The sequence below is a fragment of the Eublepharis macularius genome, chromosome 3 (genome assembly GCF_028583425.1).
Source record: "Eublepharis macularius isolate TG4126 chromosome 3, MPM_Emac_v1.0, whole genome shotgun sequence".
Taxonomy (NCBI): Eukaryota; Metazoa; Chordata; class Lepidosauria; order Squamata; family Eublepharidae; genus Eublepharis; species Eublepharis macularius.
In genome coordinates, this window is record NC_072792.1 from 93,201,637 (window position 1) to 93,224,480 (window position 22,844).

Sequence of the window (22,844 nt, forward strand, 5' to 3'; positions counted from 1 at the left end):
GGGCAAGGAAGTAGCATTGGCAGCTGGCAACAGCAAATGCAGCCTGGCCTGCCGAGTGGCTATGCCTTTCCCTGCCTCATACAGAGGTGTCAACTGCAGCTGCCCTGCAATCGGTGAATTCTGTTGGTGTTGCCAGGACAACTAGTGAACATTCTCTTCTGGCCGCACCTGGCCGAACTTGCCATGCCAACATTGTGTGCTTGTGAAAGTCCTTTCAGAGGGAATGAGTGGCACCAGGGAGGTGAGGCTTAGGATTTCACTGCCCATCTACAAATCTTCTTGCACTCCATTTCAATGCTGTTATTAGCCATATACTAGAGCAGGAGACCCAAAATATCTTTTTTTTCCCCCACTTCCCCATTTGTTTTTATGTACTGAACATTTAGCATGAGGAATTGTTCTGTGGATCTTGAAAGCTTGCCCACTACTTGATGTTTTCGTTGGTCCTTAACAAAAGTATTACACTCCTGCTGCATTTTAATGGATCCATATGGTTGCTTGCTGTTTTTATTATTTTCAGTATGTCAATTCATTCAGAACCTTTGCCCTAATTTGAATGCAAACGAGCTTAGATTCTTTAAACCTAAAACATCCCTGAAGATCTACAGCGTGTTCTATGTGACACTTATTTATTTAATTGCTTCATTTCTGCCTTTCCAGTGTCTTCCACCTGAGGATGGGATTTTGTGGTTTCCCCATTGGTGCAGCAGCAACAGGGCTTTCACATAGCAGGTTTCTCCACAGTCACCCTGCCCTTCTCTCCTGTAAGCGGCCACCACCTCCCCTGGGCCACCATGGCTTTTGCAATTTTTTTAAAATGGCACTACAAAATTGTTCTATCAATATACCAGTGTAATTACAGGTGAAACAGATTCTCTGAATTACCAGCTTTCGTGGGTTTTTTTTAAAAGGAAGTCTCCCTTCCTTTGTGGAGATATTTCTTTTTCCTCATATCCTTTAAAAAAATGAAAACTAGAATTCAGAGGATCTGCTATACCTATTGTTACAAGCCTCTCTAATTGATATCACATAGGCTTGAAAATCCAAATTTTCTCTCATACACACCAGCCATCCAGGCTTTACTATAATCTTTCTCAAAACTTTGAGAAAGTTCAAAGAAAAAACTCCAGAGATGCACAAATGCACCTTAATGCTGTGGGAAAGCAAGGGGGGGGGGCTACTTCCTCAAAGCATTGAACTCAGGGCAGATAACCCATGTGGAAGATTCATAGTGGATGCAAAAAAGATAGTATAATACAAACAAACAGCGTACTAAAACTGGATTATGTAAACAGATAACCATGAAATAAAAATACATTCAATAAACAATACAAAGAAGCAAACTGTCTACATTTTAAGACATCAGAAATACACTCACCTATACCTTTTCTAAAACGAGTTCTCTTGAACAATCCCATTTTACTGAACGTTTCCACATTAAACTACCTACTAACGTTTTTAAAGAGTTTTTTAAGTTGTTGTATAATCACAGAAACAGTTGACCCTGTTGCGCTGTTCTCCCTGTCAAAGCCCTGTGGAGGGATCGCTTGGAAACCCCAGAGGTCTGGAACAGGACTTCCTTGCCACTTTTGTTCTATTAATCTCCTACAAGTTCCATGAGTCTCCGCGAAGTTCTTCTGTTGCCATAGGGATCTGAAAACAACGTCTTCTTCCAGTGCCTTCGGACTACCAGGTAACGTGAACAGAGCGGCTGGGGCTGGAAACTTCTCTCCGGGCACGGGAGAAGGAGACCTGGCGTTTAGTGAGGCTGTCTAAGTTGTGCGGGGGGGGGGGGGTGTTTATTGGTTAGGAGAGGGGTTAATACACACGGAGGAAATATGACCTGTGGAAGTTTCCCTCTTGGATGCAGTGTGAGGGAAGCAGCTCTCTTACCCCGCCTTTAAACTTGTTGGAATTGCCTGAATGCGGCTTTGCTCTTACATTGTCCCATGGTTCCCGCAAACCCCACAGCAGAGAAGTGAGTACTCCTGCCCCTGTAGATTTGCAGCGTTATGTACATATCTCCGTTGGATCACTGAAATCATTGAAAAACAGTTTTTCCTACCTTATAATATATTTGATTTCTAAAACTTGTTTGACCTTAGACAGTCATTGGATCCTACTAAATGTCTCAGTTCGCACTTTGCCTTTGTCAGAACTCCTTTGATAATAATACAAATGCCTGTCTTTTCCATCTCCTCTTTCTGACCCTCCTACTACTGCATATTTGTCTTATCCCTGCTTTTTTGTTCATTATCATGTGTAACTTTCAGTTTCTCTGTTACTTCATTTTTATATCTTTCATGCCCTTTTAACTTGTGCTTTCTGCTGCTAAGCCTTTGCAAAATAAAGATCTACTCATGTTTCTTATGTCCTTTTAAACATTCGTTTATATACAAATTGACCGTTCTTCAAGCTAAGCATGTTTTAAAAGTTATTAAAACGAATGCATAAAATTCGGGATTGCTGGTTCTTTGTGGGCTTCTGCAGTAGCAAGGAATAACTTGCCACTTCCCCACCCATCCAGTATTTTCCTGGGGACAAACAGCCTGAGGGAAGAGTTTATGTAGTTTTAACTATTTGGCTGCATATATGATTTGCATATGATTAGCCCCCACTCCCAAGATCATAGGCCAGATTTTGTGCCCTGAGAATCGCTGTGCTGGAAACATGTACTCTATCATATGTGTACATGCCATCTTCAGAAAATAAATCATATAGCATATGACACATATTTTAAGAAGGTTTATCGGTAAGGAATCAAGCGAAGGGAAAAGATCCACTTACCAGAGCATAAAGTCTGAACCCCTGAGTTAGCAGTAACATATACCATGATTTCCAATTCTAATTTAAATATTATGGGGGGGTTGTAGTTTTATACATAACTGGCAATTTTTCCAACTTCCAGTAGGTTGTATATCTTATCAATCACTATGTACTCTAACAATGGAATAACAGCTTCAGATGACTGTTGCTTCCATTTTAAAGTCCAAGAAGATGATGAATATGAACTATATGCAAGAAATGAAAGCTTGAATGATTCTCCTAGTAGAATCTATAAGGGCACCCGAAGCAACAGTACTAATAAAGTTAATAACTGTAGCATATCTACCAGTCAGTGTGTAAGTGGATGTTTTCAGCTTGACCATTCCAATGACTTTCATGCCAATGATTCAAGAAGAGCTAGCAGCAATAGCAGTAGTTGTTCAGAACAGAACAACTGTGGAAGTTCTCAGCAGTGCCATTGTGAAGACTTTGCCAGGTACTCTTCAGAAAGCATTAGGAGCAACAGTAGAAGCAGCAGCAGCAGCAGCAGCAGTAGCAGCAGCAGCAGCGGCAATCATTTAAACCAACCAGAAACCAAGAAGGAGAAATTACCAAAAGAGAAAAAGGAAAATGATTACCAAGCAAAAGGTAAGAAGACATTTGACAGTTCTGATCATTACTGAGTTGGCTTGTCGATGGCAAATTACAGCTGTATTAATGAAATTCATGGCTTGGGTAGCTTACTGGCTATTGTGGTACTTCTTATCTTGATAAAAAGTCCCTTCAGCTGCATCAAATATTATATTTACCTACCTGGAAACCACCTCTGTAATATGAAAAAAGGATTAAATCAATGTGATAGACCTTCAGGTATTCATGACCATACTTGCTCTGTTATATTTCACATAATAGAGGCCTGTATTTTGGTTAGTTTGTCGGCCTAGGAAAAGGGAGACCTGAGTTCAAGACCCCATTAGGTTGATTTTGAACCAGTTATGATCTTGCAGTCTAATCTCACAGGATTATTGTGAGGATAAAAGGGGGACACCATGTGTACTACCCAGAATACTTTAGATAAAAGGTGAAATTAGATAATTTCAGAGAATTACTAAAAGCAAATCATCATCAGCTAATTGCATAGGGGCGGGGGAATAGGAAAAATGTGTCAAGTGGGAAGTGATAGTACACTAGAATCAGAAAATTTAGAGTTACCTTTTATTCTAGCTCATTGTTGTACATTGTTTAACTCAGTTCATTAAATGTGTCTTGTCATTTCATTCAGAAAAGTTTGAAGGCTTTCTCAATCCTAAGAAGTCTTTGTCCAGCTTAGATGGATATTCCACTAGAGGAAAAGCCACTTAAATTGAAGAAAGTTGTATTCTAACCACCTTTCGCCTTCCCACCTTTCCTGCTGGAACTTACAGAAAATATTTTTTTTAAAAAAACCTGTGCTTACATACTGCTTTTCTAGAAAGATTAGTGCCTAGGGTTGTCAGATCCCCCCTGTCCTCCCAGTGGGAGATGAGGGACCCGCTACCTTCTTGCTCTGCTTTCTTTCACATGTACACTTTGCGCGCACGCGCACACTCCTGAGCCCATGCAGTGATGTCACTTCTGGGAAGTGACATCATTGTGTGGTCTGTAGCTGCCCTGGGAGCGCTCCTGCGCACCATGGGGGAGGCCGAATCAGGCCTGAATCAGGCTGGATTTGGGCTGATTCGGCCCAGATCAGGCCGCAGTGGAGCGTGGGAGCGCTCCTGCGCTCTGCAGCAGCCCAATCTTGGCCAATCAAGGCCCAAATCAGCCTGGATCAGCCCCAAATTGACTCCGCAGCAGCCTGATCTGGCCAAATTCATTGCAGAGTGCTCCCCTGCTCTGCAGCAGCCCGATCCATCCTGATTTGAGCCCGATTTGGGCCTGGATTGGGCTCGCAGGAGCATGCTGTGCCACCCATGAGTGCACCCCCAGGAGGCCTGTGCCTACCCCCGCCAGCCAGGGTGGTGGTGGAATGTGGGAACAGAGAATCCTCTGCCCCCAGCAGGGGACTGGCAACCCTCTTAGTGCCCCACTCAGAGCGGTGAACAAAGTTAGTGTTATTATTATCTCCACAGGACAGCTGAGGAGCTGGGACTGAGAGGAGTGGCTTACCCATGGCTACCTATTGAGCTCACAGCAGGAATGAGATTCAAACCAGCAAAGTGCTGATTTGCAGCCCAGCCACTTAACCACACTCAGCTCCCAGCAGCTTACAGAAACCGATGTACTCTTTGTATGCCATGTCTGAAGTTCCCTGCTCCTATAGCTATGTAACTCTGTGTGTGTATAACCCAACACAATAAAACTTCCTATTGTGGACAGTGGAATATCACCTGAATTTATCTGTATATATGAGATTAAAGGAATATACTTCTCATGAATTCCCATTAGCGTACAATGCTTCTTTACGTGCATGGTGTAGTGGTTAGGGTGTTGGATTAGAATCTGGGAGATTCCAGATTCGAATCTCCACTCTACCATGGAAGTTTGCGGGGTGACTTTGAACCAGTCACTGTCAGTCTAACCTACCTCATGGATTGTTGTGAAGATAAAATGGAGGAGAAGAGAATGATGTATGCCACTTTAGGTTCCCATTGCGGAGAAAGGTGGGGAATAAATGAATGTATGAATGGATAGATCACGAGCAGAATTTTTGGAGAAATGTCCACAGAGTAAGAAGCACTGTTTTGAGAATCTCAAGATCTTTTCATTAATAGAGATGTAACTTATTGAAAGAAGCATTAATAGAGATACACTTGTACCAGATATAAACTGAATGAAATATGTTCATGAAAATGTCTATGCAGTAGATATGAAAGCCTAAAATATTTACACATATCTTCGCATGAATTTCATTGTTTCTGAAATCGTATTTAATGTCCAGTAATACCAGTATTTTTATTGGATTGCAGTTGATATCCAATAATATTATCCAATTCAGGGCCTAGAAATTATATAGACATATTTGTGTCCAATTTCTATAATCTTATATTGTCTTGTTTTGGTTTGAACATAACAGGGAAAAAGCTACTTAAGAAGAAACAGCAAAAGATTACTTCTACTTCCCAGAAGAAAAATAATGTGGCTTGCCGTATATTGTCAGCCAGAATTCACAAAATTAAGGAGCTGAAAAATGAAATCTGTTTTTTGAAGAATAAATTAGAATCATCCACTGTGGAAAACCAGCTTTTGAAGCGTCTCCAATATCGACATTTAAAAGCAATAGCGAAATACGAAAGTGCAGAAAGTAACCTGCCTGATCTCTTGGAAAAACACTGTAGTGAAGTGGGAACTCTAAGAGTGCTTCTCCGGAAGTCTCAAGAGCAGGAGCGCAGTGCATCCAGGAAGCTCAGAGAAGTTCAGTTACAGCTGCTAAAGACAAAAGATGCCTGCCAGGCACTGCAGAAACTTTGCAAAGACAAGAATCTTGCTGAGAGACAGGAACTGCAAGACAGATTAACATCCCTTACTGAGAGAATGGAAGTCAATGATAAGAGAATTCAGGTAATACTCAATATACCAATCACAAGTGAAATATTCTACATGAGGGTGATGCTAGAATTTTAAGTTATTGTTCCAACACAACGGGTGCATCAGGGGAGCACCTCTGTTTGCAGAGGCTTTCCTGTTTCCTTTCAGATTGGAGATATGTATCATCATCATGCATACAGGTTCCCCAGAAGCTGGAGTAAAAAGGAGGCCTCCAGCCAGAAATGTGTGTCCTATTCATATATAAAGTGTGTGTGTGTAAAAGGGAGTGTTTTAACTCCTGTTGTTTTTGTGTAAAAAATAGACAATTTCCACTCTGTTTTACATATGAATGTGGGGCAGTCATACCAATGTATTCCCACAGTGCCTAATTGCATCTAATTTGACCATCCGTGGGCCCAAGCTGAAAAAGAATTCGAATATAGGTCTACCCCTGCCATTTTATTCTCTTCATTGCAACTGAATGTCTTGGACCCATCCCCAGAAAGAAGGTCTTCTACAACCAGAAACTTTGTGACAGTCAACCTTATTGCTGTCAACCTCCAGGTGAAGGCTGAAAATCTCTCAGAGCCAAGCTACAAGTGACGCCTGACACAGGTTGGACACTTGTCAGCTTCCCTCAAGTTTTGATGGGAAATGTAGGCAACCTGGTCTTGCAGCTTGGCTCTCCATTTAATTGAAGTTTACAGAGCAGCAGTCTATGGGAGAGAGAACATGCGGTCAGGAGGGGAGTGCAGGTGTTGAGCTCTTGCCAGGCTCTTGCCGGGCCCCCTTCCCCTCTGCTGGGTTGTGTGTGTGTGGGGGGGAGGGGTTCTGTAAACTTCAATTAAATGGAGAGCCAAGCTGTAAGACCAGGACGCCTACATTTCCCATCAAAACTTGAGGTAAGCTGACAATTGTCCAACCTGTGTCAGGTGTCACTTGTAGCTTGGCTCTCAGAATCACAACTGAGCTCCAGGCTACAAAGACCAGTTCCCCTGGAGAAAATGGCCACTTTGAAAGATAGATTCTATAGCATTATACCCACTGAGGTCACTCTCCAAACCTTGCCCTCCCCAGCTCCACCCCCCAAATCTCCAGGAATTTCTCAACCAGTAGCTGGCAACTAACTCTGAGACAAAATATTAAAGTGCAGAGTAAATACAACAGAAAATCTGAGATACTTTCTAGTGAGCAAGGTACTGTAACCATTGAACAACTGCTGTCCCCCTAATGTAACACTGTCATCTAAACCCTCCCCCCTAATATTCAACCCTATTCAATTCCTATTTGCCATATGCCATTTTTTAAAAAAGGGACTATGGGAAAAATCTAGAATTAAGATTTTGCTTGCTGTCAGAAGCCATTGCAAGTAGGAAGAAGAAGAAAGTGCCTAATATTCTGATAGCCCCCCTCCCCCCGGTTCAGTGTCCTTGAGCCACACTCTTTCAGCCTAACTTACCTCATAGGGTTGTTCTGAGAATAAAATGGAGGCGGGGAGAATGACATTGTAAGTGACACTGGGTTGTAGATCACTCCTATTAAGAATCCTTGGGATAACTGCTGCTGCTAAGCAGAGATCAGTTTGTGAAGACAACGGTTCCTGGTTCTCTTTCAGGATTCTGGGCCAAAGTGAGGAATTTGCCAGATTTGCAAGCCTCTTCAGCTGATGCCAATACTATCTGCTAGGGAAGGAGAGTATTCTTTTTTAAAAAAAAGATTTCATAAGAGATGGGGAAAGACTTGTATGTGTGTTCTCTCATTAAGAGGGTAACATGATTAGCCAGTGAGATTCGGGTTCAGCTGGGTGACATTGGGTCAGTCACAGCTTCTAGGAGCTCTCTCAGCTCCACCCACCTCACAGGGCAATTGTTGTGGGGATAATAATAGCATACTTTGTAAACCACTCTGAGTGGGTGTTAAGTCATCCCGAAGGGTGGTATATATAAATCGAACGTTGTTATTATTAAAATGGAGCATGGGAGAACCATGAATGTTGCTTTGAGCTCCTTGTAGGAAGAATGGGATAAAAATATGGTATATACATATTAATCATATCTACAAAATAATATGGAATAGTAGTATTTGAAATGAAGAATGAGGGAGGGTAATGATAAATTTAAAATCATTTAAATTTCTGCAGTTTGTGAACTTGACTGAATGAACTGAGGTTCCTCCTTTTTTTCTACAATGGACTAGAAGTATCTCTTAATAACGTAATTCTTTTGAAGACCTAATCTTTACATAGAGTCAGTACAGCATAGCAATTAGACATTTAGACTTTGAACCAGAGACAGTGCATTCCTAAAAACACTTTCCTGGGAGTATGAATCGTTGTGTCATATGGGAGTGAGGCCCCTGTTGCTAGGGCTGCCAGCCCTTACCCAACAACCCCCAGGAAATGAGTGCATGTGTGTATACTCGCCCAAAGAGCATCTAGTAATATCACCTCTGGTCATGTAGCTGAAAATTAAGTCATAGCATCTCCAGATGCCCCCCCCCCGCCCGTTTTCTCCTGCTTGTCCATTCAATGCTAGCAGGGAATGGGGTGCTTTGGTGAAGGTTTGCCCATCAAAAGTGGGCCAATGGCAGCCCTGCTGCTGCTGCTTAGAATTATGGCTGTCACTCTCAGCCTGCTGTATCTCATGCAGTTGTTTGGAAGGTAAAATGGAAAGGGAGTACCATGTATGTTGCTCTGAACTCCTCAGAGGAAGGGCTGGATAAAAATGGACTAGATTTTGCATCTGCATATAGAGTGTGAATCAATAGCCTTTTTTTTATGGAGACTACTATTTATTTCTATCTGAGTTTTCTATCATTAGAGTACTGAATATCTTTAAAAATGTCTAATCCTAATTTACGGATTGTTATTGAGGATATTATCATACATGCAAATGGGGCTATTCATCTTCCCAACGTTTATTAAAATTTCCAGTTTTATATGGTAAACTTCGGTCTTTTTAAACATGATACTCTGTGATGTAGATTGTCAGTAGAAATATGATAAAGCAGATGGTCATACTTGTTATATCTTCAGGGTTTAGAAAAGCAGCTGCTGCTGAATAATACCTCCTTTAATCATCAATTAGCTGCTGAGAAGAAAAAGACTGTTGAAGCTCAGAAGATCATCACAAATCTTCAAATGGAAATAAAGTCACTTAACCAAAAAATTAAGGTATCTAAGGCTTAAACTACTAATCTTTTACTATAGATATGTATTATTGTATGGAATGTGCACATTTTATATCATCTTTATGAAAAGCTGCTGCTTTGGAAGTCTATTACATTGAAAATGTTACAATGTGGGGATTCTGTTTTGCTATTGGTGGAACTTTCCTTTAGTGTAAGGAACCTTCTGACAATACAAGAGTTTCTTTTGCAAGTGAAATATCTCTTTGTGTTGGCAGAAATCCCTTTGCACCGGATGAATGCTCTGCCATTAGTGTAACAGAGTCATAGTTCTAAGCATGCTCAATAACGACTGAGGCAAATAATTAGAGTGGAGTTATCTCCAATATATCAGACAACTGTGTGTTCTTTGATACAACTGTATGTGTTCCGTCAAAATATTTTGTAAAGAACCTGTTGTGACAAAACTGTACCTTTTCACCAGCCTTTTTCAGTGGCGGACCTTTTAAAAACAAACAGAAAACCAGGGGATTCCTCATAACCATTTTAATAAACTTCTTGTTTTAGTACAATTCTACATTCTAGTTGCCAATTGCATGTGTTTGTGTGCAGTTTAGTGTGTATGAATTGTAAGCTGAGTAAGAATTATTTATGCTCCAGAACCTATAATGGACACTTTCCCTGGAATAAATAAGAACTTTCTTAAGTTACTATTTATCTCTTTTTCTGTGCTCACAGTCTTATCAACTAGAGGCAGGGCTGCGGGGAGGGGATACTAGGGGATACCCCAGAGAGTAGGACCAGAAAGAATGGATTAAAATTAAAGCAAAGGAGTTTTCGGCTAAACATTAGGAAAAACCGCCTGACAGTTAGAGCAGCTCCTCAGTGGAACAGGTTTCCTTGGGAGATGGTGGGCTGTCCTTCCTTCACAGTATTTAAGAAGAGGCTAGATGGTCACCTGACAGCTATGATGATTCTCTGACTTTATGAATGTACACAGATCAGGGGAGGGAGTGCATGAAGGGATGAGTCAGTGCCAGGCTCTCTTGGCCCTTTCTTATATACCCAGGCTAATACCAGTTGCCACTTTGGGCTCAGGAAGGAATTTTCCTTCAGGCCAGATTGGCCAAGGATCCTGGAGTTTTTTGTCTTCCACTGTGCATAGGGCAGGGGTCACTGGGGGAGATGAGGCAAGGGAGATAGCTGTGAATTTCCTGCATTGTGCAGGGGGCTGGACTAGTCAACTCTTGGGATCCCTTCCAGCTCTTTGTTTTCATGTTTCTTAGTCAAAATTCCAGAGGCCTGACCCCATTGGAAGCCCATGGACCTGAGAAAGTTATGCAGCTTGTTTTCATACATTTGAGGTCTAGGTGGGGTGAAGGGGATCCATGGGGACTCTTGGCCATGGTGGTTCTCTGCAGTCTTGACAGGAGGAAGTATTTTGTAGGCTAACTTAGATATAAAGGGGAGGGGAGATATTGGATGAGCAGAGCTGAATGAATCAGGAGGATAGATTGTGGAGTGTTATCATTTTTGGAGGACTCCAGTCTCCATTTCTCCTTGTTAACTAGACACTTTCATATTTTAACAGCAATCTCTCAGTCTTCAAAATGCAAGCTATAATGTTACTAATTAAGAAAACTATTTTAAAACATTCTTAACTGAGACAAATCAGTACTCTGGGTATGGTGGTGGACTCCCTTGCCCCACTCTGGATATAGCTTTGCTTGTAAGAAAGAAACAAGCAGAGTAGAATCCTTATTCCCCGTGGTTCTTCCATCTGCAGATGTGAAGTTCAGGTGTTGTTTAAATTAAGACCTAGAGTCCCATTTTGTAAAATGGCAAAATTAATCAACATTTAAAATTTGAAATTTGAATGTGAAGTTTAGCCTCTAAACTGAAAACAGAATGTTTTAGAATGTATATGGGTAGATGGTGGACGTAGACTCCTAGGGTTGCCAACTCTGGGTTGGAAATATCCTGGAGATTTGGAGGGTGGAGCCTGGAAAGGGTGGGGTTCGGGGAGTGGAGGAGCCTCAGCGGTGTATAATGCCATAGAATTCGCCCTCCAAAGCAGCCATTTTCTCCAGGGGAATTAATTTCTGTCACCTGGAAATCAGTCATAATTCCAGGAGATCTCCAGCTACCACCTGGAGGCTGGCAACCCTGCTCCTGATGCTTTGGCTTTTGACAGCTCTCAAGTATTGCCATGATTTATTCAGTTATTTATAATTGGATTTATAGGGTGCTTTTGAGCCATTGGTCTTGAAGAGACTTATATAGCAATAATTAAAAATATACACTTATCAAATACAATACAGATAAACAGAAAACCAATCCACATATATAAAATTGAGATGGCAGCTCAGACTTCAAAAAGCTTATCCAAACAGATGAGTTTTCAGCATCTGCTTGAATCTTCCAATGGAGTGGGCCAAGCCAGTTTCTCTGGGAGGGAGTTCCATTGTACAAATGCCACCACAGAAAGTTACAATGACAGGGTCTCAGTACCAAAAACTAAGTGCACATGAACCATCGAATACAAGGCTTAGCTTTCACCAAAATAGAGCTATAGATAAATTCTGCAGAGACTCAACACTTCCAGGGCCATTTTGGAGGGGCAGCTTTGCAGTTGTGAATTCATTAAGCAAGCCCTAAAAAGACATATCTGAAGAGGCTCATCAGATAAAGGAGGCTGAGAAAACTCAGCAGAATAAGCTGCATTTAGTCTGCAGATATGACAGATGCACAAAACATTTGTTCCTCATACTACTAAGCTGCTTTAAGCCTGGAGATTAGGCAGGGTATAAATATTTTGATTAATTAATTAATATATAACTACCTGTGACTGCTTTAAGATGGTGAATATGGAGGAGAATTTAGTTAATCAAAATAGATGGCTTAATTGAGGTACGTGTAACAAATTCTACTGTCATTTCTGAAGTATACTACTATTTTTGTAGGAAAAAGAACGAGAAATTGGCATAAGAAATATTTATGCAAACCGGCTGCTTAAAGGTCAACAAGACAAATGTGACCTCGAGTCTACCCCAAAAGGTAGTCTTATGAGAAGCATTTTTAAAATGTGTATGCTATTTTAAAATGGAGCATAGAGTGCTTCAGGACTTCCAGCCTGGGGCTCAGCACTTAACAGTGAAATCCTGAGCAGAGTTACTTCAGCTAAGACTGGAGTAACTCTGCTTAGTATTTCACTGTAAGAATGCTAGAATAGGATTGCATTTACTGTGAGGGGCAAGGGAAGGAGGTAAGAATGATACACATTGAGGAAAATTCTATCCATGTTATTCTTGCTGTATTTAGTGAGTCTTACTCCAAAATAGTAACGCAGTTTAGTTGAGATGCCTGTTCCTACCTTCAGAGTAGATAATCACTACCGTAATAGTACTTTCCGGGTCAGGCTGCAGCACCATCCTATTTCCAGTTTCCTCCTGCTCCATCTTAACCAGATGTTCAGTAGTCCAATAATGCTGCAGTAATAAGGCTGCAGCACCATCCCATTTTGCTGGCAAAACAATGCCAGTTTCCTCCTGCTCCATCTTAACCAGATGTTCAGTAGTCCAATAATGCTGCAGAACCGTAAAATCAGCAACTTACTTGCGGTACAATAATGCAATCTAAATTACAGGAAGAGTTTTGCATTGAGTAATCTTAAACCACTTTATTTATTTATTTTATTTATTTCAAATTTCTGTTCTGCCCTCCCTGCAAACAGGCTCAGGGCGGATAACAACATATTAAAATACAATAAAAATTCATCTACATTAAAACAACAGTGTATTAATACACATTTAAAACAGGATGGTGGACAGCCTTCACAGGGAGGGTTAAGATTTTATACAACCCTTTTTTCAGGCTGGCGGAGGCCCAGCCTCAGCCATATGCCTGGCGGAACAACTCTATCTTGCAGGCCCAGCAAAAGGATAGTAGGTCCTGCCGGGCCCTAATTTCAGCAGACTGAGCGTTCCACCAGGTGGGAGCCAGGACCGAAAAGGCCCTGGATCTAGTTGAGGCTAGGTGGGCCTCCTTGGGGCGAGGGACCACCAACAACTGTTTGTTCCTTGATCGGAGTGTCCTCCGGGGAATATATGGGGGAAGACGGTCCCGTAGATACACTGATCCCAGTCCACACGAGGCCTTATAGGTCAATACCAGAACCTTAAATCTAATCCGGCACTCCACTGGCAACCAATGCAGCTCACGAAAGAACGGTGTTATATGCGCCTCATTTGGCACTCTCGTAATAACAGCTGCATTTTGTACCAGCTGTAATCTCTGGGTCAGGCTCAAGGGAAGCTCCGCATAGAACGAGTTACAGTAATCTAGCCTAGAGATGACCGTTGCTTGGATCACTGTAGTTAAGTCATGGGTTGACAGGTAAGGGACAAGTTGCCTGGTCTGCCGCAGATGGAAAAAAGAGGACCTGACAACCGCTGTGACCTGTGCCTCCATTTTCAGGGAGACATCCAAGATCACCCCCAGGCTCTTAACCCTCGGAACTGGCACTAACAGTGTCCCATCGAGGGCCAAGAACTGGAGCCCCAAACCCAATCCCCCGTGACTCAAGTACAGGACCTCCGTCTTCGTCGGGTTCAGTTTCAGCCGACTCTGCTTCAACCAACCAGTCACAGCTGCAAAAGCATGTTCCAGGACATCTGGGGCTGAGTCGGGCCAGCTGTCCATCATCAGATACAACTGGGTGTCATCTGCATATTGATGACACCCAAGTCCGAAACTTTGCACCAACTGGGCAAGGGGGCACATATAGATGTTAAACAATAATGGGAAGAGTATTGTTCCCTGTGGGACCCCGCACACCAAAGGGTGGCGGGATGACAATTTCTCCGCAAGCGCCACCCTCTGTCCCCAACCGTGGAGAAAAGAGACAAGCCACTGTAAGGCAGTCCCTCATATCCCCACATCGGTGAGGTGTTGAGTCAGAAGATCGTAATCGACTGTATCAAACACTGCCGACAGATCCAATAATAGCAGCAGTGCCGAGCTGCCTCGATCCAGATGTCTACGAAGATTGTCTGTGAGGGCAACTGGCAACATCTCCATCCCATGTCCCGGACGGAACCTGGACTGAAAGGGGTCTAGGGCTGAGACATCCTTCAGGAAGCCCTGCAGCTGTTCCAGCACCGCCTGCTCAATCACCTTTCCTAGAAATGGGAGGTTCGAAACCAGGTGGTAATTGACCAGGTCAGTGGGGTCCAGCAATGGTTTCTTTAAAAAAGGCCTCACCACAGCTTTCTTTAATGGCCCAGGAAAAACCCTGGAGCCTAAGGATAGGTTAACAATGGCCTCCAGCGAGGACAGCAGCCCCTCGGCACTGGCCTTTACCAGCCACGATGGGCATGGGTCCAAGGGACATGTGGTGGGCCTAACTGATCGCAGGGTCCTGTCAATCTCCTCCCCAAAGAGTGGGCAGAAATGATCAAATATCGGCCCCGGAGGCGGCCAAGGAGTCTCTAGCTTATTCACTAAATCAACTGTGGCTGGCAAGTCGCAGTGGAGAGACAAGATTTTATCAGCAAAAAAGCTCCCAAAAGCCTCACAGCTAACATCCGAATTCAAAATTTGATGGCCTCCGTCTGGCAAGGAGACCAATGAGTGAACCACATTAAGCAATTTTTCTGGGTGTGAGCTAGCTGATGCAATGGAGGCTGCATAAAACTCTTTCTTCACAGCCTTCACTGCCACCTCATAGGCTTTCATAAATGTCCTGTAAGATGATCTTGCCTGAGATCTCCGCCACACTCGCTCAAGCCATCTTAGCTCCCACTTCTTCCATCGGAGCTCCTCTGTATACCAGGCAGCCCGTCTTGCACTGGAGCAAAGAGGGCAAGGGGGGGGACGATTTTGTTGATGGCTTCGGAGAGCCGGCACTGCCAGTTCTCCACCAACTCATCTAACAAACCACTGTGGAGCATTGGATCCCACAAAGCATTCTGGAACCCAATCGGATCCATAAGTCTCCGCAGGTGAGCATAAATCAGCTCACCGCCCTTGCGAGTGGGAGGGTGGATTCCCAGCCAAGTTTTCAGGACCGAGTGGTCTGACCATGGCACCGGTTCTACCACTTCCAGATCCACATTTAACCCCATCCCAAAGATCAAACCTATCGTGTGGCCTGCTTGATGTGTAGGGGTCGATACAAATTGGGAGAGTCCCAGTGCTGCCATGGAAGACACCAGGTCCGCAGCCTGCACAGAGGAGACATAATCGACATGGATGTTGAAGTCCCCCAGCACCATCAGTCTGGAGTACTCCAAGGCCCACCCCGCTACCACCTCTAGCAGGTGCGACAGGGTATCTGCTGGAGCTGGTCTGGTCGGTACACCAGACAGATAGCCAAACGCTCCTCAGCACCCCACACCAGGCCTACACATTCAATGCCAGAGATCTCAGGGGTGGGGAGCGGCCTGAAGGAGACTCTCGATCAAGGATTGCCACCCCCCGACCTCCTATTTAGGACTGGTGGAGGACCAAATATCATGGGGGGGGGGTCAGTTCTCCCAGGCAGGGGTCATTTTGTAGAAAAAGAGCTGGAGGAACTCATTAGCATAACTCATTAGCATATGCCACACCCCTTGTCATCACTGGAAGTGTGTTATTATCATAACTGACTTGCATATGCCACACACCCTGACATCACCTATCCTGGCTGTTTTGGACCCAATCCTGGCCATTCAGGGCTGAAATTGGGCCCAAAATGGCAAAAAGGGGCTAAAAATGGCTTAAAGGGGTCCAAAATGATCAGGATCGGGCCGCTGCTGAGTGGGAGAGTGAACCACCACCCGTCAGAGGCCCAATCTGGGCCGTTTCAGCCCCAATCCAGGCTGAAATGGATCCAAAATGGCTGAGAGTCAGGTGGGCAGGGCCACCTGACATGTGACCTCTTTGGGGAACTGCTGGAACTGCGTTCCTGTGTGTTTCCCCTCGAAATGAGCCCTGCTTCCAGGGAAACTGTTTCATCACCCGGGTTTCCGTCACACATACCAGGTCCACATCACTCACTGCAAAAAGATCTTGCAGCGTTGCGGTCTTATTGTTTATGGACCTGGCATTGCACAACATCAATGTTGGAAGAAGATTCTTTTTCCTAGCTCCATCACCAGCGTTTCTCAGGATGGGATGCAGGTTAGAAGGGCACCAAGCCATTCCATATCTCTGTGCCCTCCTCAACTGAGACCAGTTCCCACCGTCATACCTCCCATGTCCCCAGAGGACTGGGATCCCTGATCCCATGCTGGCCCTCCTGAAAGGAGTTTACAGCTTTTTCATAGATTGTAGTTCACTTCTGACTGGGCTGAGGAACTTGTTAGTCTTAAATATGAAGTTATACTAAAATGTAAGGAGTTGACATATTCTATTAAATTATTTATGTGAGAAAAACTTTGGCTGTAATATATACAGCTAGATGTACAGCTTTCCTTATTCCTCAGACTAAGGAAAGTTACAGAGATTTCTCCTGGTTAGCTTTCTTGGGGAGACCTGCATTTGATGCAACAAGTCAAATAAAATCAAACATGTCTGATGATACATTAACTGGCCAATTTATTGGAGTATAAACTTCTATGGACTAGAACTTGCTTAATCATATGTCTGATGTAAGTCTTCTGTACATGAGTATGGAGACTGATCTGTTTGATCTAGGGTTGCCAACAGGAGAAAAATGTCCTGTCCTTTCAATAGAGACTTAAGGCATCAAAATAGGCAGGCAGGTGAAGATTTTCATAGCATGGAGCTGAATTACATCACCTGGTGTTTGCTGCAGATTACACAGATCTTAAAGGGACAGCCAGATGGACTAGTTAAAGGTTGGCAGGTTTGATCTACGCAGACAGTAGTCAAACAAATCATTCTCTACACAAAAGAATACACGGGTGCAAATCTGACATGAAAAGGAAACCAGTGAGAAAACATTTCCATGTAACACTGCTGCTGCCCTTAAATTCATCAGCATGCAACAAAATAACTTTCAAAAGAGATCACATCAAGTATTAGGGAGTAGTGTTCAACAAGGTTTAAATCAAGACAATGTTTTCTCACTCTCTACAGATGCTAAATTAGCTTGGTAAGTCTAGAAAGATACTGTTATCAATGATAACTGCTAGTGATGGTTGTGATGCTTATTTTGTATACGCTGGGAGTTTTCAGACTCTCCCGCCCCCATCATTCTTCTACTTATTAGTTCAAGGAAAGAAGTTCATGGACACTATTGTACTCATAACTGTGTGGAACTAGGCACCTATATGTTGTTAAAGCTGCAATCCTAAACATACTGGGGAGTGAGTCTCATTTAAATCAGCAGGACTGAGTAAATGAATATAGGATCAGGCTGCATATCAATGATCTTTTCAAAGTTTTACCGTTGTTGCATCTTATGTTCATTTTTCAAGAAGTTAACATTTTTCATTATTCCTTCTTTATAGATGTTAATATAAGCAAAGCAGTACAAACAGATAAGAGTTTTCAAGTAGAAGCCATGACATCACTTCACAAGCAAGAGACAGAGAAAAGTGAGGTACGGCAGATCTGATTAAAATTGTCTTCTTAACACTGAATCATTACTGCTACATTGTGTTTTCTTCCTGTAATGCTTGCACTTTTAATAGTTTTCAATTTTTTCTGGAGAATTGAAAATGACCTGCTCTTTTCCGTATTGCTAAATGATAACATGACATTTACTTAGTAATTGAGGACTTTAAATTGCAATAAATTGAAGACATTAAAGACATTCCTTAGAAAAGTTGCTAAAAAAATAAGAGCTGGACGAAACAAAGGTACAGGTGTCACCAGAGGGAGCTCAACACTCTGGCAGCATATGACAGGAAGGCTCCTGATGGACCGAGGGGAGAGTAAGGGGGCAGCAGGGAAACCACTACAACCCCAGATGAAAACTCACCAGTGGGAAAGAAGACTCTATCAGCAAGAAAACCTAAAGAGTTAGCCCACGCTCTGGAGCCAGTGGAAGCTAACAGGCAGCCAGGAAAGCAGTTAGACCAAAGATTCTCAGGTGTGAGGATGGGAAGAGGAGCCCAACCCTCAGGGAGGATCAGGCAAGGTTATCACAGAAGAGATGGACCTAGCAAATAAAGGAGGCATGCAGTGAGGCAGCAGTGGAGGGGGCACAAAGAGAAAGCTATTATGTTTTGGCTGGAAGATTCTCTCTCTGTAGACTTTAGTATCAGGAGGACAGAGTGGAAAAGAGGTAGGCTCTTACTGCCTTGCACAGTTGGCCTTCATAATATTACTAAGAAAAAATGACATAAGGCGAAAGGGATTTGTAGATTCTGTAGTTCTGCTGAAATGCTCGGTGTGACAACCTCATCCTCTCTCCCACATCTCGGTACTTCTTTCATACCAGGATTCCAAGTATCCAGTCCAGCAGAAGCTCAAGAAAACTTTTCTCTAGCCTTACATCCTCTTTGAACTACTATTCTTAAATCAGTGTTAATCTTGGGGATGTTTAAATTATTTCTCTTAATTTATGGAGGATTTGAGAACTTCTACTTGAAAGGATAATGATCAGAGTGATATTATTAATAAAATATCTTTATCACTACTTTGTCACTTTTCATAAATTTTTAAAAATTAAAAGATGCAGATATATAATAGTATATTTTCTCTTTCTGACTATGGTATTTAAGGAGAAGACAACCCAAGATTCAAAAGAAAAACTATGCGGTGTGTGTGAAGAGACACAACTAAAATCAGAAGTTCATCAAATTGAAGAATTGCCAAAGCAAGAAGATTCAAATAGAATATGCCAAGGTATTTAAAGAGTATTTCAGGCACTGTTATGACTTTATACATTAAAACGACTTCACAACAGACAACACTCTTGAACATTTAGCCACACTGGTACATCATACTGGTACATCACACGATAAAAACTCAATGATATATTGGTAAAAGGGTTTTCAATATCCTGGGAAAATGAACAATATACAAGATATTTCTTTTACATGAAAATGTTTGGACTCATATGCAAAATTGTTGTTGATCTGGCAACCAATAAAGCTATTTGAGGGAGGGAACTTCTCCCACAATCTCTCTTCCAGAGTAATGAAAGAAGGCTTAGTAGTAGTCGTCATTCCCATAGATTCTAGTAAAAGCAACTTCTTTTCCATGAGTGGGCAGTGGGCAGTTATTTGGGGTGTGCTTCCTCTTTAAGAGAATCTTTAGCTGCTAAATATAGATGAACCTTCAGTTCATATTATTTATTTAAACTTTTCATTATCTGATTTTTAGTCTTAAATTTTACTGTTTAAACAATACTCTTTTCTAGAACTGTTAAGGGAAGAAATATATTTCGGAGGTAAACACCTAGAAGGACAAAAGAAAAGGAGAGACATGCAGGCATTAAAAGTTGACATTTTGAAAGATGAACTTGAAAAATTAATGGGAGCAGGATCCCATGACATCCTGAAAAATAAAAATCTGTCAGAAACTGTAGCAGAAAAGCAAAACACTGAGGAAAGCAAGGAAGATGCTGAAAGAACAGCAAGAGAAACCAACTGTGATAAATTAGCAGCACAAAGACACAAATTTTTAAAGAAACAGTATGTGTTTTCAGATGTAATTGAAAATTTGCATCAGGGACTCCCATCATCAGGTCCCACATCCAACACAAGCACTTTTTGCTATGGCAGACAGGCGAGTAGGCACCAGACCGAAATGAAGGGGAGAAATTCAGCTATCACCTACGAATGCTCATTTGGTGATACTACCAAACCAAGACAGGACATTTCTTCAATGCACAGTGAAGGTCACACTCATACTGTATCAACAGAGAAGAAAAATGCTCTTATGGAAGAACTCTTTGGCCCAAGCTGCATCTTAAAAGATGATAGCCCAAACCGGAATTTAAAAGAGCTGAGCAGGGAAAAAAAAACTCTGCAGAGTGAAAGGATGTATGAAAACTCATATGTCAGTGATGCTTTGCAATGTGGTGATTTCAAACAAACCTCAGAAACAGTTTTCTATGCAAATGCTCCTTTGGAAAACAGATAATTGCTGTATTTTTAGTGACTTTCATGTTTTTGCTTTAAAATATACTAAGTACTTTTGTCAATCTACTGAAAAGCACTGTATTACCTACCAAAGCCTTTCTCTCTTAAATATAATGATCCTTCAAGGTAATTAAAACAAATTTTATGTATTCCTCAGAAGAGGCAGAAGTTTTAATATTCCATTGCAGGGAAGCATATGTGCCAGATATGGTACCCGTGTATACTTAAAAATTAAACATATTTCAGCATTAAGAATGAAGTCATTGTTTTACTTTAAAAACGTTTATTAAATGTAGGAAAGAAAATTTGCAACCAGATAGATTCTATTAGACATTACACCACATACGTCAAATTTAATAATTCTTCGTGGATTTCATGGGGAAATATTTATTCCAGTAACAGAGTTCATCAATTCATTTTTAAAAAAATCACTATATATCTTTCTCCTGAAAAGAACTTGCTTCAACATTGAAATGTTATCCATAATTATTACATGGCATGTTTTTTGCAACCATATCTACTGACATGGGAATATACATCGTTTCCAGTTCTTAGCCATTCATATTCTAGCTGCTGTCATAATTGTGAAACTAAATACTGTTCAGAATTATAACCCAAAAGACACATCAATGGTCTAAGATGTAGGTTCTATACTTTGAAGAGAGACCCCTTTTGTTGAGATGGGTTATACAGCTATTTCTCCACTGTAGTGAGTGGCCTGTTCAAGTCTTGGGTTCTGGCCATTACATTAATGAAGTTATTAATCTGCAGATATCAAATTGCATATGTTACCACTGTAGCACTAAAATATTCCCATGATCTCATTTCCCCATCTTTATATATACCAATGACTCTTTCAAAACCAACTTTTCTCCATTGCAGAAATCCCCTCCCCACCAGCATATTAGCAGGACTAAATTATTTATTTCCTATTTCCAGTGTTAATATTGAAAATCTACCAAAAAGCTTCTCTCCAACATGCCCAAACCTGACCTAATGGCATCATATTTACACCACGCCCCCCCTTTCTGGTCTTTCTGGTCTACTTAACCATAACCAAGAAGACCAACACATACCAATCCTATAAACTGCAATATCCCACACTTTTAAGATTTCATCATTTCTAAACCAGAATAATCTTTAACATGAAAGCAGATAGATTAGATGGGAGGGAGGGAGAGAGAACACCAACAAACTACCCTTTTGCTACAAGCATACAAACCACTGTGTTTTATTCTTGGGCCTTTTCTACCCTAAATAAATTTGTCAAAAGATTTTCTGAATTTCTGATCATCAGCGGAAGAGCAGAAAACAGGAAAGGGAATATAGGGAAAATTTTCATTTTAAGGACAGGTGATTCTGTTCAGACATAGCTCAACTTTCTTTTTTATTAAAATTATATGTTACTATCTCATTTAAATTGCTTATAATGTTTAAACCAAGATACCTGATGTCTTTGGTTGCCAAAGATGAACTAGTTAACTGAGAGTTCACTGTCCGTCTTCTCTGCAGCCCACATGGGGACTGCGCCTGTGCAGGCCTGCCGACCGGATTTTTCTTTTCTAGCCAATGTCCACTAGGGGGCGCACGTACGCACCAATGCGCATGCGCGGCTTTTCCTGCCCGAACGACATTGGGCGATGTCGCCCCCTTCCCCTCAGTTTCTTCTTTGCCACCAACCGGTGAAGATCTAGCTGTCCGCTGTGAGAAGAAACGCCATTTTGAGAGAGAGATCGTTCATTCTTTCTGTCAAGTATGTCTGAGAAGTCGCTGTTTAAACACTGTTCGACCTGTTCGACGAAAATGACGAGAACGGATGGCCATTCCGTTTGCCTCGAGTGCTTGGGTGAAGGACACATCGTTGAGAGATGTGAGCATTGTCAATGGTTCATGCCTAAGGCCAAGGCTGAGGGCGAACAGGTTGAATGCCTTGCTTTGGAGGAGGGCTATGCGGGCGTCGGGAGCCCCTGATACCCCTGGGGGACCACCGCCAGTTAATGGGACGGCCGAAACCCCGTCGGTGGTCGGACAATCCGTTCGTGGCTCCGCTTCCACCTCTCGCTCCCGCTCGCCAGATCGGATCCGACAAGCCCCGACTCCGACCTCGGATCTGAAAGACGTTCCGGGCTCCACTTCGGATCGCAAACATCAGACCCCGAAGTCGGATCCGACTCGGAAGCGGCGACACCGCTCAAAGTCCCCGATGAGGTCGGAACCGCCCTCCACGCCGGCTCCGAAGGTGCAGGGGACTTCATCGGATCCGAACATCCCGGCCGGATCGGCTCCTGACCCGTTGGATCTGACGCCGGAACCAACATCATCGGTTCCGAAGCATACAAAGCCGACTCGCCCCAGCCTCGTTCCGAAGCCTAGTGCCAGGTTGGAACCAAGGGCTTCGGATCCGTT

At 42.5% G+C, this 22,844-nt stretch overlaps 2 protein-coding genes across 4 annotated transcripts in view; one reads left to right on the forward strand and one right to left on the reverse strand.

Moving 5' to 3' along the window:
- The window catches only part of SH3BGR (SH3 domain binding glutamate rich protein), a 70,023-nt gene extending 68,482 nt beyond the window's left edge, over positions 1-1,541 (reverse strand). The window contains exon 1 of one of the 2 annotated variants that reach the window (XM_054974914.1): positions 1,379-1,507. The gene's annotated coding sequence lies outside the window, so the exon portion shown is untranslated. Of the gene's footprint in view, positions 1-1,378 lie in introns of both variants that reach the window. The other variant, XM_054974915.1, reaches the window with a different exon arrangement.
- A 1,378-nt stretch (positions 1,542-2,919) lies between these two features.
- LCA5L (lebercilin LCA5 like) lies at positions 2,920-20,669 on the forward strand. Of its 2 annotated transcripts, XM_054974909.1 has the most exons (7): positions 2,920-3,414; positions 5,822-6,306; positions 9,308-9,445; positions 12,363-12,456; positions 17,856-17,947; positions 19,074-19,197; positions 19,715-20,669. In XM_054974909.1, exons 1-7 carry the CDS (start codon positions 2,934-2,936, stop codon positions 20,437-20,439), a joined length of 2,139 nt encoding a protein of 712 aa, XP_054830884.1. In that variant the 5' UTR covers positions 2,920-2,933; the 3' UTR covers positions 20,440-20,669. The 2 variants fall into 2 exon arrangements, with proteins under 2 accessions (XP_054830884.1, XP_054830885.1); XM_054974910.1 differs by lacking the exons at positions 9,308-9,445; positions 12,363-12,456; positions 17,856-17,947; positions 19,074-19,197; positions 19,715-20,669 and adding an exon at positions 7,889-7,958.
- Positions 20,670-22,844: the final 2,175 nt, after the last annotated feature.

Bases quoted from the DNA above. Each gene is read 5' to 3' on its own strand.
- LCA5L (XM_054974909.1), top strand. From the start codon at position 2,934: ATGTACTCTAACAATGGAATAACAGCTTCAGATGACTGTTGCTTCCAT. The intron at 3,415-5,821 runs GTAAGAAGACAT...TGAACATAACAG, and splicing joins AAATGATTACCAAGCAAAAG to GGAAAAAGCTACTTAAGAAG. The intron at 12,457-17,855 runs GTAGTCTTATGA...CCTTCTTTATAG, and splicing joins CCTCGAGTCTACCCCAAAAG to ATGTTAATATAAGCAAAGCA.